At 34.9% G+C, this 16285-nt stretch overlaps 1 protein-coding gene across 1 annotated transcript in view; it reads left to right on the top strand.

Annotated features, from left to right (window-relative positions):
• Positions 1-16285, top strand: part of LOC124171143 (calcium-dependent secretion activator) — a gene marked incomplete at its 5' end in the record, with an annotated part of 262640 nt that overhangs the window by 144336 nt on the left and 102019 nt on the right. The window contains 4 exons of the mRNA XM_046550281.1: positions 4186-4334; positions 4415-4495; positions 5614-5783; positions 13992-14078. Coding sequence (XP_046406237.1) covers positions 4186-4334; positions 4415-4495; positions 5614-5783; positions 13992-14078 — 487 coding nt within the window. The remainder of the gene's footprint in view (positions 1-4185; positions 4335-4414; positions 4496-5613; positions 5784-13991; positions 14079-16285) is intronic.

Raw genomic sequence — 16285 nt, forward strand, 5'->3', positions numbered from 1 at the left:
ATTCCTAGTCTATTAATTGAAAAATTGTTTTCTACTTTCTATATTCCTCCTTACTAAGTGATTTTCTTATCTAAACGAATTTGTTTTTTTTTATTTTTCCCACTTTTTTATTGACATTTAATGCAATCGTTAGGTTTTTTCAGGGAGCTTATTATTAGGGATGGGTTGGTTCATTTCCCAGTTTTATTGGTTCTTGACCTCAGAAGCAAAGCCGGAAAAAAATCAGTGTAGCAATAATTTTTGGAAATTACTGACATTAATCACTTAAGAGTGAGTGATTCTACAAATCACATCTCTTGAGAAATAACTTGATGCACTATTTTGGGGGCAGTTTTCATAATAACTTAATAAAAACTATTGACAGGACTTGAAAATTAAGCAATGGAAATTAAATATGTACTTCATTAAGAACTGGGATGAGGAGACAAACCAGAATTGGAATCAATAAAAAAGGAAACTATTCTAAATTATCATGTTCCCATGAGCTCATTACACTACATCCTACTTCATCTTCCGTGCTAAACTTTTCATGTGACCTTTGTAAATGCACTCATTTTCAATACTTAGTTTATTTTCTTATGTTGCCATCAACATCCACCTTCAGAAGCAGCATGAATACCATGGTTTGCATCTTGTTCCAGTTCGTTATTGATCCCTTGCTATAAACTTAAATTGCACCTTTCACAAACATTTTGAAGCAATTGATTGTTAAACTTATTCTTTGAGTTTCAAGGGTAAATGTACAAATTTCAGGAGGAGATAGGGAATACCATTAAAAGCATACATCTATGTACATGTGGTCAGAACTCCTGAGTTTCTGAGCAATGAAAATTTTAAAGTAATCTAAATTACATCCACAGTTGCAATGGAAATAGCAAAAAGTAGGGAAATTGGAAAATGAAAAAATACTTTTTTGCCTTGAATGTAAGGTTCCTCCTCTGGTAAGAGATTCCAGTTTCAATCGTGAATGAAATAGTCAGTGTAATACAATTACCACATATTGTGTATCTTTTTCTGAATAATGAATTATTTTCTGAAACAGTTCCTGGTATAGAACACAACTACCAGTTTCACTTTCATTTAAGCTCTGTGGCTCAATCAATTCTGCAGTCACATTTTGTATGAGGATTCTGTTACTTTTGCTTTGCAAATTCCTGTTTCCTTGTCATATCTAACCTTTTTTTTCTTCAGTTTTGTTTTTTATCATTAAACTTTGTTGTCTAGTAGTGAAATGTATCAAAGTTTCTATTAATTTGTATGTCTAGTTACATTATTGTTAAGTTATTTTTTTGCGTTTCTTCACATTATCATTATTTGGTGAGGTTCTGTTTACGTTTGTAGTTGAGTGTAATTATTCTTACCATCTATGCATATCTCCTGCTGAAACAGCAGAGTATCCTCATGCACTATCTGCGGAGGACATGGAAGAGTTGATAGCCTGAATTCGTAACTTTTCATCGAACCTTTTGCAATTGCCAAATTCATCTCCAAATGAGTGTTACCCAAGATATCCTTAAGTTCCGTATTTTGTTTTTACACTTCAGTACAGGAAGCCCACACATGTATGAATGAATGTGATCTTTTTCTGTCTTCATTTTCTTTGCAGCCTATTGTGTATCCATATTTATCATAATGTTAAGACTTTATCATATGTAATAAGAAATATTTTTCAGCATGCTCCACTATGTGATTATGTTTAAGGGAATTTACATGTCCCTCTCATGACCGATTTTGGTTTCTCTGTATTTAGAGATTTTATTTATTCCAGTGTAGCTCTGAAATTCCTATTGTATTGTATTTAAGGAGGCAGTGTTGTAATGAATTTTGCAATCAATGGATCACCAGTAAATGGCTTTTCCACATTTTAATCTAAGTTAGTGAAATGGCAGAAATGGTTTAATGTGGCTTATAAGCTAAGGCTAATATTGTTTCTATAATGTAAAGCAATCCCCAAGTAGGCCTTCTTGCATAGTAGGTGAGTCATGAATGTTTTAGCCTTGTATCTCTGGAAATTAAGTTCAGGTAAGTCTTATATTGATGAGGTATAAATTAATTTAGCCATCATTTTTATGGTATGGTCTAGAAAATCCATTCACATAGTTGCATTAAAAGTTCCTGCAGTTTTGTAGGTGCAAAATTTTGGGTAGAAATTCCAGGTGTCTTATTAGAAGGCATTGTTTTTCTAGCAAAAAAATTTCATATCACCGATTTGAAAGCAGCAACCCATGGCCTAGAATATGATGGCCAAATCATTTTGTGTAGTTTATTGCAAGCTTGCCTCATGAACAGCAGAGAAATTCACATTTATTGCCATGGGAAAAACTTCCTCTTGGCCGCGAATCAAATCATAATTGCCGTCGAGGATAGGCCGCAAGAGCCTAACATCTATCACTTTGAACCTCAGTAATACTGCCCAGGGAAATAAGGATGTTGGATAGCACAGTAGCCCATAAAGTCAAAGCACTGTGGTTCGATACCTTGTCAAAGAGAATTTTTTCTCATGGAAATGAATTTTTAAAATTGTTTGATATCCTTCGATAAGGGTCCATATATTTTTATTATGTTATCAGTGCATATAGGTATTGTGATATTTTTCAAATTACTTACCCAATACTATTTCTTAAGTGCTAATCAATAACTGCTCATTGGTTTAGCTCACTGGCATGTTTCCATGAATAATATGCCCATTATTTACGAAGTTGGCCACCACTGGTGTGGCACTGATTACCTAAGACTAAGCATAAAGCCCAGTGACTTTAGTGATCGTAATTGAGAGATATGCCAGTTTCACAATATTACTGCCATGTTATAGCTCCGTCTAAATTTTTCTTAAGTCTTGAATTGCTCCAAACTTGATATATATACAATGGAAATTTTATCTTGCAAGTTGTCATACGTATGACACTATCAGATAAATCCAGTAGATATTTAGATCATGAGATAATTAATTGCTTGATGAAAATAAAAAAATAAATGTTTGCTCATCTAAAAATTTAGCCCATGCTTGAGTAAATGTTATTGCATGTCATTAACAAAAAGAAATAAAGGTCTCAAAGAAATACTTTAACTTGCTTATATTTGTTGCATCATACTGTGAATTTAATTTAATATTTAGCAATATTGTCCTGGAGAAATGTATTATTTTTTATCACTGATTCATTGTCTAAAGTTTTCAAGATTATACCAAAGACAGCTTTTCGGTATATCTTTATATATTATGCTAATGTGTTACATACTCATTTAGTCTTAAGTCAAGTCTCAATTTTTATACCTGCTTAGCTGTTCCATCTATTTCTGGAATTGTTGATTTTATTTAATCTTATCTCGGTTCAATGTATCCTTTTCACATAATGATGAGTATTATAGAAATGTATTTGATATCATGTATATGCTCCTAATAATTTGGGTTATTTTAAAAACCCTTTCTTCTTAAGGAAACCATGCTTATCTCAATTTTTTTGCCATAAGCTTCCTGCTAATACACCTAAATATTCATGAAATTGAAAAAATAGTTTGTCATAATTATATATGATTTGTGGCAAGGTATGTTAGCTTGAATATTTTTTTCTTCCTCCGTAAACAAGGGTTCATTAGGTAGAAATGGATATGTTTACCTTAGTACTTTTGAGTAGCAGCATGTTAAATGACTTAAATTCTCACTTTATATTATTTGGTAACTTTTATTGTATGATTTACCAAAAAGTTGGTAGTTAAGGCATTGGGTGACTGTTTTTTCCCAAGAATCTGTTGTCATGAACTATATATAAAAAAAAAGCCATAAAAAAAAGTTTTTTCCACTAATATCCATAAATAACCATGTATCTGTGAGATTTGTTTGGCTTTGTACTTTTGTCAGTATTCCAGCATAAATTGTGTTGATTCTTCTGTGTGCTTCTAATTTGAGACGTACAGGTCTTCCTTTTTAGTCTCCAGAGTCAAAAATATTTTGACAGCACTTTTGGAATTGTAGAATGTCTCCCAAATCAGAATTATGCTAATTGGCCTTTTAGTAACTTCCTAAACCTTTAAATTGTCATTCATTTTCCATTATGAATGGATTTTTAATATATTTTTAGCTCTTGTTTGCGAGGAGGGTTAGCTTAACATGAAATCCTTTTGTTCCGTATGGTGACAAATTTTACTCAGTACATAATTCTTTCAAAGCATTGTATTTATAATTTCCAGGTGATGAAGACACCAAGAGGCCTTCTCGAATGCAGCAGCAATCACTAAATAGTGAAAGCATTCTCTCTAAGGAACAGTTGTATGATATGTTTCAGCAAATCCTTGGGGTTAAAAAATTTGAACACCAACTACTCTTTAATGCCTTACAGGTATTAATAACTAATTATAAATTAAGAATAGTTTTTTGGACATTAAGAAATGGTTTCATTAAAACTTGAACAAATTCCAGTTGGACTCTGCTGATGAGCAAGCAGCAGCCATTAGGAGAGAGTTGGACGGTAGAATGCAAAAAGTAGCAGAAATGGAAAAGGTAGGTGTATTTAAGGGATCAAACTATTCAGTTGTAGTGTTAATAGGCATCTATTGATGTGATTTGTATCACATTTTTATTGCTACAATAAATATTTTTAAATGAAAAATCTTTTATTTTGGATTGACTGCCTGTTATAGATGACAGAAATAGTCTATATGCAGTCCTACATTAGAATTTGTGCTTTATTCTCCAGTCTCATGGAAATTTTTTTAAATTTTTATGGGCTCACTGTTGCTACCGACGTGTGGTTTTTGCATGGTGGTTCTGCCCAACACACTTAAGAGCACCCTCCACATTAGAAGAGTGCAGGGAAATACAACAATTAGGCATGAATTCCTTGCAGAGCATTGACTAATTATTTCTACTGCTCCCACTTTGCAGAAAAGAAAGCTTTTCTTTTTTAGAGTTTTGCTTTTAGTTATTCTATTTCCACTCTTGTTTCACTTAACTCCAGATCCCTTGAAATGCATAGCGAGTCAGTTTTGATCATCATGGTGTGTCAGCAATATAACTTCCCCTCACCCTCATTGGTGCTGCTGATAAGTGCCTCATGCTTGTGAAATAAGGCAGTACAGCCTAAAGTTGCCATTGTTTAGAATTACCAGCATCTTCATTTGGTTTCTGAGAATAAGATTCTCTTTTATGGATGACTTTGGAAGCCAGAGAGTGTGTGGAGGAGGTTTTTAAAGTCTCATACAGCAAATATATAGTAAGGGCAACATAAAAATCCGGTTCACAAATTTTTAGAAAACCTTGAGTTCAATGGATATGTACCACAGTTTAAATGTCTATATTAACGTTCTTCAACTGTGAGTCATTTTTTATTTTTTGAAAAGCCTTTACCATGATCATATTGTAGGTGGAGCTTTACTTTCAAGAAGTGAATGGTTTTCCCACCATTTATTTCAGTACAGGTTCTTTTTGGCATCAGTTCTGGGTCCAAACTCGAGAACCTGTGGAACCAAACTAATTCATCCCTACTGAATGTATTTTCCTGCTACTGGTGTCCCTTTAAATTGGCAATTGCCATATGAATATGTTCAATGAGTTGTCTTCATATTGATGTCTGCATGTTGATTTGCATTTATATATCAAATTGAATCTTTAATTTTCAGAACCGGAAGTTGATGCCTAAATTTGTGTTGAAAGAAATGGAGTCTTTGTATATTGAAGAGTTGAAAACATCCATTAACCTTCTCATGGCAAATTTAGAATCACTTCCAGTTTCAAAAGGCTCAGCAGATTCTAAATATGGCCTTCAAAAATTAAAACGTTACAACCACAGGTATGTTTGCAAATGATTACTTGTAATTTTCTGTAGACTGTCACATTTTCACATGTTGTGTCAGTTTGTGTATGTGCGATTATTGAAGTGCTGTAGTATATCACAACAGATAATAGAATAAGTTTTTTAGAAATTAGTGTACGTACCTGTGAAACAACTTGCAAAAAGATGCATTTGTCATATTTGCCATTTTTGTAGCCCTAGGATACATGAAGAATTATATATTTTAAATTTTATAGGCTCACTTTTTCATAGTGAATTTATTTTTTCTGAAGTTTATTGTAATCCATTTTGAAGGTTAATGTGAAAAGCAGACTTAGATTTCTCTAGCAGAAATCTTCTCTTTGATTGGGAGAATTATTTAATAATTAATGATGGGTCATTCTACATCAATTCAATAGGCAATGGTCTCATAGGGTCTCAGATTTAGATCAGAATTCGCCTTGAATAATGATGGTTATTTTGGTATATTTTCTACCTTTATTGTATTTGGATTGACAATTTAACTGACCTGCAACCTGAAAAAAAGCTGGAAGTTATTCTTACATAGCATTGTTTAATTTGGCACACATAAGATGCGTCCAAAGAATAGCATAGGTAGATACTTCAAAAGTAGTTTATGTATTAATCCAACTTATGCTAAATGTATTGTCTTTAATATTGATTGTACAATTACACAATACTCCACCCATTGCTTTAAGATAAATATTGTACGAGATATAAGAATTCATATGATTTGAGATAGCAATTTGTGTGAAAAATGTACGTAAATAGCATACAGTGGAACCTCGTTAAAGCGAGTAGGGGCTATAGCGACACCCCCGCTATTACGAGAGATAGCCGATACACCGTCAATTGACCCTATAATAAACGTGTTAAAAATTCGTTTTTACGAGACCCTTTCGGTGTTGGCTCTCGCCATAGCGAAGGTTTCACCGCCGGAAGACTTTCATGAAGACTCCTTAACCTCTGTAATTGCTAGCGATCTGTTAGAAATGAAGTTAATGGAGTCAGGGTTCCCTCTCAACCGTGAAAACCTTAAAACCGTGAATTAGCCGTGAATTTCCTCTACCGTGAAAAAAACGGGAAATAGCCGTGAATTTCGTCTTAAAACCTTAAAAATCTCTCAATCTTGATGATAATAATACCTTCCCAGAAATTTTCATCTTCGTTCGTAGCTAGCAAACTTCTATTCATTGTGGCGAGCATCGTCGCATGCGGTCGCATGGGTCAGAAAAGCGTGGGAACGAATGTTGCCTGAAGAAAAAAACATCTTTCTCCAGCGCAGGCCTTTTCTCTCCCCCTCCTGAAATATGACACCACTTCTCATCAGCTTGTTTACTTTCCTCAAATGGCTTGGTTTCCCCTGCCTCGGTCACTGCTTAGTCCCCCTTCCACCCAATTAGCCTTCCCACTGGCTGCAGCGATCACTTTCGAAAATAAATCTAGATGGCCTTGTGTCGAAAAATTTGAACGTTTATTCAACACCCTCAATCCTATGACTGGAAGACCGCTAGCCTTGACAACCTGCCATGCGCTGTGGACACTACGCTCCCTGCGTTTGAACCGGGTGACAGCGAGCTTTCGGCGTGACGTTACTAATTCTCGCGCATTGCGGCTCTGAAAACGAGAGAAGATTTCCGCTTATGGCAACACAGCATTACACGATTTTCGCATGCGTCGACCTGGAACTTGCCAGTTTTACGTCGCAACCGGAAAGTTTGTGTGGAGTTATTTACTGTCGGTGGTGATCCAGTTCCTCCGCTTTGTGCTATCTAAGGTAATGCTGTTTGTTTGTGTCGTTAAAGCCTCAATGCCGTCGCGATATAAACTGCTACATAGTCTCACGAATACAAGGATCAAGAACTTTGCTATTTCCTTGATCCTTGTATTCGTGATATTATGGATTTCCACCAAGTTACGCCCTCTACGATTAATTATGCTACATAGTCGTTCCATTTTTCCCAGAGCAATGGTAAGAAGGGAACATGATTTGCCTCTGATTAGAGAGATCGATTCAGGTTTGGTTTCAGAGTATTACGATAGCAGAGAAAAGAAGTCATTACACTGCCGCTTTCAAAATAAAGTTATACTGTGGAACCTCGATCTATCGTTCCCGCATTGATCGTTCGCCGTTTCTGGTACCAAATAAAGTTCATTATAGACAATGTAATTTTTTCCTGCATCCATCGTTCCCCGAAGTAACGTTTCTCGCATTGATCGTTTGAAGATTGCGGTTCCGACTCATAATTTTCCCGCATCCATCGTTTGACGAAAATGAGACGAAATAAATACAATGTGTCATTTATGGCTAATAACGACAAGCACGTAGTTGGAATCCTCCCCAAGAGATGGAACTACAATTGGGAGAAGCTCAGTGCCGTGGGAAAGTAACATTAGCGCATTTCCCAAGAACCTTTATCCCCCTCCATTCACCATTCGCCTCCCCCCTTCTGACGCTTTCCTCTTCTTCAAAATAAAAACAGGTCCCAACTCGCGCAGGGATCTTATTACGAAGACCTTAGCTTCGAAAAAAATATCGAGTTACACGAGAACAATAGAAACGTGTTTCGCGCTCCCCCCTCTTCTCACCAGCTGACCTTTTTCAGCCTAACTGCTACGAAGTTCCCAGTTTATGGAGGTCAACTGCTGCATGAATCACCTATTAGCCCAAAAGGTATCTAACAATGATATTCAGTAATTGCTATATTATGCTTTTATTAGATTGAAATGTTAGTAATTTGCACGTTAAAAAAAACGAGACCACACATGACGTATTTTAAGCAAGGAAATAGATGGAAAAATACGATGGTGATTTTTGGCAAAACGCGATATCCTCGTAGCTGAGCTTACGGCAGTTAATTCGGCATTTTGTTCCGTAAACATGATACCAGGTTGTTATCAGTTATCAATTTACGAGCTATACTACTTCTAGTAGTCTCACTTGTCAGAGTTACTGACGAAGGGATATCTTCTCAGGATTTTTGTTTCTCCCTACTAACAATCCGAATTCATCTGATTATCTGGTGCTACGCTAATTAGAAAAGAATGGGCATCTTTAGGGTAAAAAATTTCATGGCGCAGTCATATGGTCACGCTTCGCCCTCTGCAGTGTGCTCTGCGTACCCCCGTACGCGATAGCATCAGTTCCGAACTTCACCTCGTACGAGTGGTTCCCTACTTTCCAGGGTGGCTGGACTTCAAACCACCGAGTGTTTTCCATGTTGGTTTAATAAAGTCAGGTTTCATTTTCACTAGTTTAATTTTATTCGTCTTCGGACCATGGCCCCTACGAAGAAACTATTGAGAACTTTAAGAGATGGATGGAAAATAATTGAACACGAAGAAAAGAATCCGGGCTAGATGCACGTGAATATTGCAGAGCGCCTTGGGTTGTCCGCTAGCACATGACGTTAGGGGTGGGGGTAGAGTGAGCTACCTGGAGAAAACAAGTAGAGATATGAAGGCGAAGATCCAGGTGGGCGTGCCGCTGACGATTAACGCAACATTGTTCACGCTTTACACGCTACCTCAATTGTATTAAAAATATATTCATTAGACAGGAACAATTCAAGTAATTGACTATTTTTGGCCTTCGTGATCCATCTCACAACCAGTCACTGCACCGGCGAATGCGGTTGTTTTAGGCACAACATGCACATTGCTCTCGGGAATACGTGTACTGGAAATGGTGTTTGATGGATAAGAATTTTTACATCTGACTGAAATCCATAATAGCAGTGTAAATGCCGAGAGGAGAGCAAACATTCAGAATTTTGAAAGAGATATGGGTCGAATCAACAATATGACGTATGTGTCTTGATAAAGTACTACTATTCCTGTTATTATCTAAAATATTGTTTTGAAACCTTTAATGAATTTCTTAATCACTCGCCAAAATCCTGCGTTTCCTGGGACATAGGCAATCTAGCAAAAAAATTAAGCATTGATCGTTTTTCCGCATTCATTTTATAATCGTATCGTTATTAATAAAGAAAAATTGTCCCCTAGTGGAGTTCCAAAAAAGGAGGGTAGTCTTAGAATCGTGTTCGTCTTAGATTCGTGCTAATACGGTGTATGAAATTGTTTTTCGATTTATTATGTTCTATTAACAATTTTCATAAAATATTTTCCGCTGAATAAGAAAGAATCAATTTATTATATTCTATAAACAATTTAAATAAAATATTTTCCGTTAAATAAGAAATATTGGGGTGGGGGAAATTCGGTTACTGTGCAGTAATAACAACGTGCGCAAAAAACAATCTCTCAGCGAGGAATTAAAAAAGGACCTCGAGTGTCCGGACGGAAGAAGGTCCGAAGGGTATTCGGCGTCCGGGCAAGAGCGCGGTTGGGCTGGTCCTTTAGTCGGCCCTGAATTTTGCAAACGATAGATCACGTCATAACAGATATCACTTTTCATTGCGGCGTTAACATTCACGGCGTTTGTCGCGTACGTTAATTTTCTGTTGATATACGGCCAGTGATTTTCTTATTGTTGGCTTATTAACGGACCGTGAATTTAGCAAAATTGAGACCGTGAAAACCTTTTTAAAAAACCGTGAAAGCGTGAAAAATAACCGTGAAAACCTGGAAAAAGCCGTGAATTTCATTGTTCAGGTAGAGTGGGAACCCTGGGAGTGCTCAGTCTCAAATTTATGTGGTAAACTGTCGTTCGATAAATATAATGATGACGAAACAATGCTTTGTTTTTTGAACAATGCATGATTTTTATTCAGTGCGGCGCTTATAAATTGTTTGAATAGTTAGTCGTTATTTGAGTAAGGAAATTTAGTGATGCAAAAAACGCTTTATGCTTACGTTTATCGGATAGATGTTTATCTGTCGCCGCACCACTCCTGTTCCTGTATATCTGTTCGCAACAGGTATATTGGCTATTATTTGCTCCACCTCCGGTAAAGCGACAATTCGCTATAGCGAGTGTTTATTAGTGCACCGTGGGTTGTCGTTATATCGAGGTTTCACTGTATTTGTATATAATGGTAGTGGGTTATTAAGGTTGTGGTGACATGTTACTAGGTTTGTACTTGAAATAGAAGTCTTATTGAACGAAATGATTGGTCTTCAACTCTTTTTCAAAATTTGAGCCAAGCCAATGGAAGCTGTTGTCTCTCCAAACGAAGTACCCTTTTGTTATTTGTCGTTATGGGGTAATTTACAAAAATAAATTTACAAAAATTGGAGGGAGTAACTGATCAAAGGAGGACTATACATGTATGGAAACAAATGTATGTAATTTAATGTGCAGTGCACTAATATTGCATGAAATAAATGACTTTATTGAAATGTAACATGGCTACTGAAACTCATCCTGAACTTAGTTAAGCTCCACTTGAACTTAAAGAGAAAATTTCATGTTTGCAAAGCATTACATTTTATCCATTTCGATTTATATGTACGCATTTTGATCAAAGCCTGTGACCCTAAGAGACCTATGTTTGTGGAATTTGGTGAAATGACCCATGTGCTCTAACTTGCAAGGATACTTATTTCCTTTCTAGATTTATAAGAATTTCTATCCAATATTTAAGTTAGCACAATGTCTTTGCCTTGAAGTTTTTTGATAGCCAAATAAGTCTCTACATTCACCAAGTTTTCTCAAATTAATCATCTGAGAAGTAATGAGCATAATGACCTTACCTTAACACTCTTTAAGTGGAACCATCAAGTCGAACCACTCATCAAGTAGAACCAGCTTACTTTTTCAAATAATTTGAGAATACAAGAAGTCCAGAATGTGTGAAGATAAATTATATTCATAATCAATTTCTTTAAAAATTACATGATATAGTTCTGGAAATTTTTTAAATAAATGAATTATAATAATCGCCTATTAGTAATCAGTTCCTTGTGAATGTACACTTCAATTTTGAATTTCACTTGCTCTTTAGGGGACTTGTGTCATTGGGTGTTTTTAATTAGATTTTGATTTACGTCCGTTTAGTACTTCTGCCACTGCTTGATCAGTTGGATGATAGTGCCAAGGGTAGTTACACAAAGATGAGCCCTAAAATTTGCATCAATTGAAACGGTCTAAATCACTGTTCAAAATTTCAGTGTATAGGGATAAAGTACAAAAAAGGCTCATTTTTTCTCTTATTTACCACATTTTATTTATTTGTAAAAATCATTATTTCTTTTGAATCATTTATGACTAAAATAAAGGCAAAATTTTTATCAATACTACTAAGATAAACAATTGCCTGCTTTTTATTTATATTCTTGAAAAATAAAACCATCTGATTTAGTTTAGGTAAATTTGTAATTATGTGGTTGCTCCATGTTTTGCCTTCAAGTTTGTTACATCGTGTTTGATTGGTTATCTATATAAAAGGAGCTAAAATTATGCATTTCGTCATGAGTTTTATTTTGTAGCCTTTTGAATTCCTTACCATGAATATCTTACCTCACGAACTATGTACCTTAGAGATCGCTTGGTAAATGTAAGGGCAGAGGGTCTTTAATTATCATGACAATCTCGTATATTTTACACTCAAAATCATTCTCCAAATCCTCATTTCTGATTTCATAATTCTACTAAAAAAATAATTTTCTAGTACTATTACTTAAGCTATTTTAGAGGTGCAAATGACCTTAACTGTCTATTCATATAGAAACACTTTATATTAAATGCTGAATCCATGACATGTTATCTGAGAGACTGAAATCTACCATAAACTGTTATGAAATTCAACTTGTTTTTGCTACTGTGATGCAAAAAGGAATCTTAAAAATGCCTTGTGATTGTAATCAATTGTCACGTTAGCTTTGTGAATTTTGTTGATAAACAATTAACTTTTAGCATAAAATTTCCTATGTGTACTATGCCTTCAGGCTTTCTTTAAACTATTTTTGTATTTGGTGTAATTATTTATATCAGAATCTATTTTTGAGGGAATTCCCTTCCCTGTGCTAGTATTCAAAATCTCAATGGATGGTTTCTATGTGTGTTCTTAAAGTGAAGTGAGCTATAGTTTCATAATATTGCTGCATTATATAAATTGCATTTTGATGTGTGAAGTATTTTAACACAAGGTAGTTCGTAAGGTTTCTTTTTGTGCTTCCTAACAGAGGCCATTTCATCATATCATTCCTTGTATCAAAGAATTTTATTCACTTCCATCAAATGACCTTTCCCTTATTCTGTAATTCTCGCAGTTTAATTGTTGCTTTTACAGTCTTGTGAGAAACCAGAGTGCTTTTGGAGTGAATATATATTAGCCCCTTTACAGTTAATTATCACAAATATTTTGTTTGAAGCACAAGCTTGAGCAAGGGATGAGTTTTATAGTAAGTAGTAGATATTTTGCTGTGATTGAAGAAGATATCAGATTTTTCCTAACAATCCCCATATTATTTGAAGAATATTGAAGCAAATTCAAGTTTGAAAACTATTCTCAAAAATCTCTAAATTATGTGTAATGGACCACTTTGAATTCTGTCTCAAAGAATACAGTAGGATCTGCAAAAAACAAGGGGAATTCTTTAAATTAGTATTTTTCACCAGTGAAGCCATGGAAGACTAAAATAGTTGACTTTTGTTAATACAAACATCATTTTACAATTTTTTTACGAAGTAAAGTCATGGTTCCTACAGAAGGATTGTGTTAACATGTGGTAAAATAAATTATATTAAAAAATTTTTGATGCTACAAAATGATGAATTTAAGTCGCAATCCAAATGTTTTTAAAAAATTTAGTTAGGTGCGCACTCTATGATATCTAAAATGGCCACTGTACTATTAATCACAAAGATTTGAAGTATGCCCTATAATTTTATGATTTTCAGGGCAACTAAGTATGTTTTTCAAAATCAATTACCAGCTAGGTTGAAGCTAGAGGGTTCTCATTGGATGAGCAAATCTTGACAGCATTGAAAGTGTCTCAGGTCTGAGATGAGCAAACTATTCTAAGGAAATTAAGAATGGGGGTCTTCCTTTTTTCCAGTGTATTAGAAAAGATGTGGAGCAGTGATAACTAAGGAAGCTTTATGGGTTACACACATCTCATTCTCCCAATATGACTCACGCAAAATCTCTTCCTGCTTGGGAAAGATCCGCAGGAACACACATTTCTTGAGGGTCTGGGTCTTCCCATAATACCTGTTTAAACCCTCAATTTTTAAAGAGGGTAATAGAGTGGTCTGTTACTTAATTCCTTATTTTGGCTGCTTGTGTGCTTTTTTAGCTACACTGGGACGGACAGTAAGGGGGAGCAACAGGGTGCAGCTGCCATCCCCCCCCTTTGCTGGAAGTTTATTCAACTGCCATCACGGTGATAACAGTTGCCCATCCAAAATATCGTCCTGTGATTTTGCCATCCTTATCCATTGCAGTTGCCGATACAGAGTTTCTGAACAATATTTTTCAATTGGTGCATGTGATCATGTAGAGCCCCTGATGGTTACTGCGGTAAAATTGCAAGAAAAATTGATTACCTATCTGGGATAAACCTAAAGACTAATGGACTTTCGTTGGGACAGTAGCTATTTAGCAATGGTTATGAGTATCTGGCTGAATGTGCTTTAAATCATTATGACTGGCAAAATCAGATCCATCAATTTCTAGAGCGCCATCAATTTACTCCTTGTCAAGTGATCCAGTTATTCCTCATTCTTTAATAAGTTGTGAAACTGTTAGATGCTAGCTGCATAAAATCATCAAAAGAAATACCAATAGTAGGCTTACTGCAGAAATCCAGTCTCCCTGCTTCTTCTCTTGTCTGAGTGCACTTTTCATCTTCATTACGGTGTTGACTTCTTCTCAGCGAGCAGAATATTCACCATTATTTACTATTGAATGAAGCAGGCATTATAGTGTCTGTGTAATGGAACAAATATATTGCTTTAACCCTGAAATCATATAATTTTATGAGGTATTTCATGACTATTCCATAAAATATTCTTCTCGTGTATTCAATATTTCTGTAAAGAAATGTTCTTATAAAATGCATTAATACAAACTGCCAAATTTTTGTTCCCATGAACTTTGTGATAATGAGAGTACTGTGTAAGCTGAAAGGAGTAATTTGAATTTCGGACTTTGGTAACCTTCAAATTTCCAAAATGGAGACTTAATATGAGCCAGTGATATCTAAATCTAAAACAGCGTACTTACCCATCCAGTATAGTTTTCGCATACAGCGATTTATGCCATAGGGGAGGAGGGCAGAAAAATACTTCATGAGTGGGGAATTTATCATTAGTAGTCTTTGAACTGCATAAAAGATGTGCACTGGAGACAAGGAAATTTGAGAGCCTTAATGTTCTTTCATGAGGCAGATTTTCATGTATATACAAAGAAATATAGGGTGGTTGTGTTTCTTCACTATGCATCTGTTTTATCAATTAGTTCTGAGCTTGGAACAAGTAATTATTCCTTTTTCTTGTGACTGGTATTAAATCCCATCACAGTTTCCTAATTTAGCATCCACTAGTATGTATAAGATATTTACATGCTTGATAGGTATCTTCAGACTTATTGCCATTGAGATGAAACATGGATTTCAGGATTTCTTTAAATCCTATTTAATCCATGGATTCATAAGATTCAATAAAATCTTTTCGGATGTATAGATTTGAGATTTTTTCTAACACTTGTAATTTATTTCATATTGTATTGCTCTATGCAGTATTTTTCCTTATGGTTGATGTCAACCTCACATGAATTGATGAAACTATGTCATTATCCCTTTTACCTGGCCTGACAAGAGAGTTTCAAATGAATAGCTTTAATTTCTTATTTTAGATTCCTCCCTGGAACCCAACACATTATACAGCTTTTTTTTATTTTGGAAAATATTAAATCATCAAACACATTTGTTTCACAACCAAATCCAAATTAATTATATATTATTTGGAATGTTTTCTTCAAGTTTTTGCATGCTTAATGTGTCCTTCAGATAAAAATGGACAATATTTTAAGTTGTGTATCTTTTTGCAAGTTGCAGTTTATGTTGCCAAATGTTTTGTATGGTTTTCATATGTACTCTTACAAAAGTCAGATTTCACCTTAATAATATGGAAGCTCCTGAAATGATGGCTTTTATGCATGATTTTTATGACAGGCGAGAGTATGTTGTCTAAAGGGAAATAGATTAAGTGGTGCACCCTTGATATTCTGTTTCAGTTAATTTTCATCATAATTTATTAATAATTCTTACTGTATCTATTTATGCAGCCTTCAATTTCTTCACTATAATGGAAAGAGAATTTCAGGTGTTTTCTTTTCTTTTGTCGGTGTGATTTTGAATGTGTGAATAACTCATGCTTGGAGTTAGCATGTTATAGATCATTTTATTTTTCATAGGAATTATTCATGTTACTGGCATTTGCACATTCGTTCCAATTTGATGCAAGCTAAACTTTCTGTTTGTAGTCGCTGATCAATCATGATGTTATTCCTGCTTACCTTTACTGTTTTAGAAATGGATAATAAAATTTTGTCATGCTCTGCCACAAACTTTAATTTTCACTCCTTATA

The sequence above is a fragment of the Ischnura elegans genome, chromosome X, assembly GCF_921293095.1.
Source record: "Ischnura elegans chromosome X, ioIscEleg1.1, whole genome shotgun sequence".
Taxonomy (NCBI): Eukaryota; Metazoa; Arthropoda; class Insecta; order Odonata; family Coenagrionidae; genus Ischnura; species Ischnura elegans.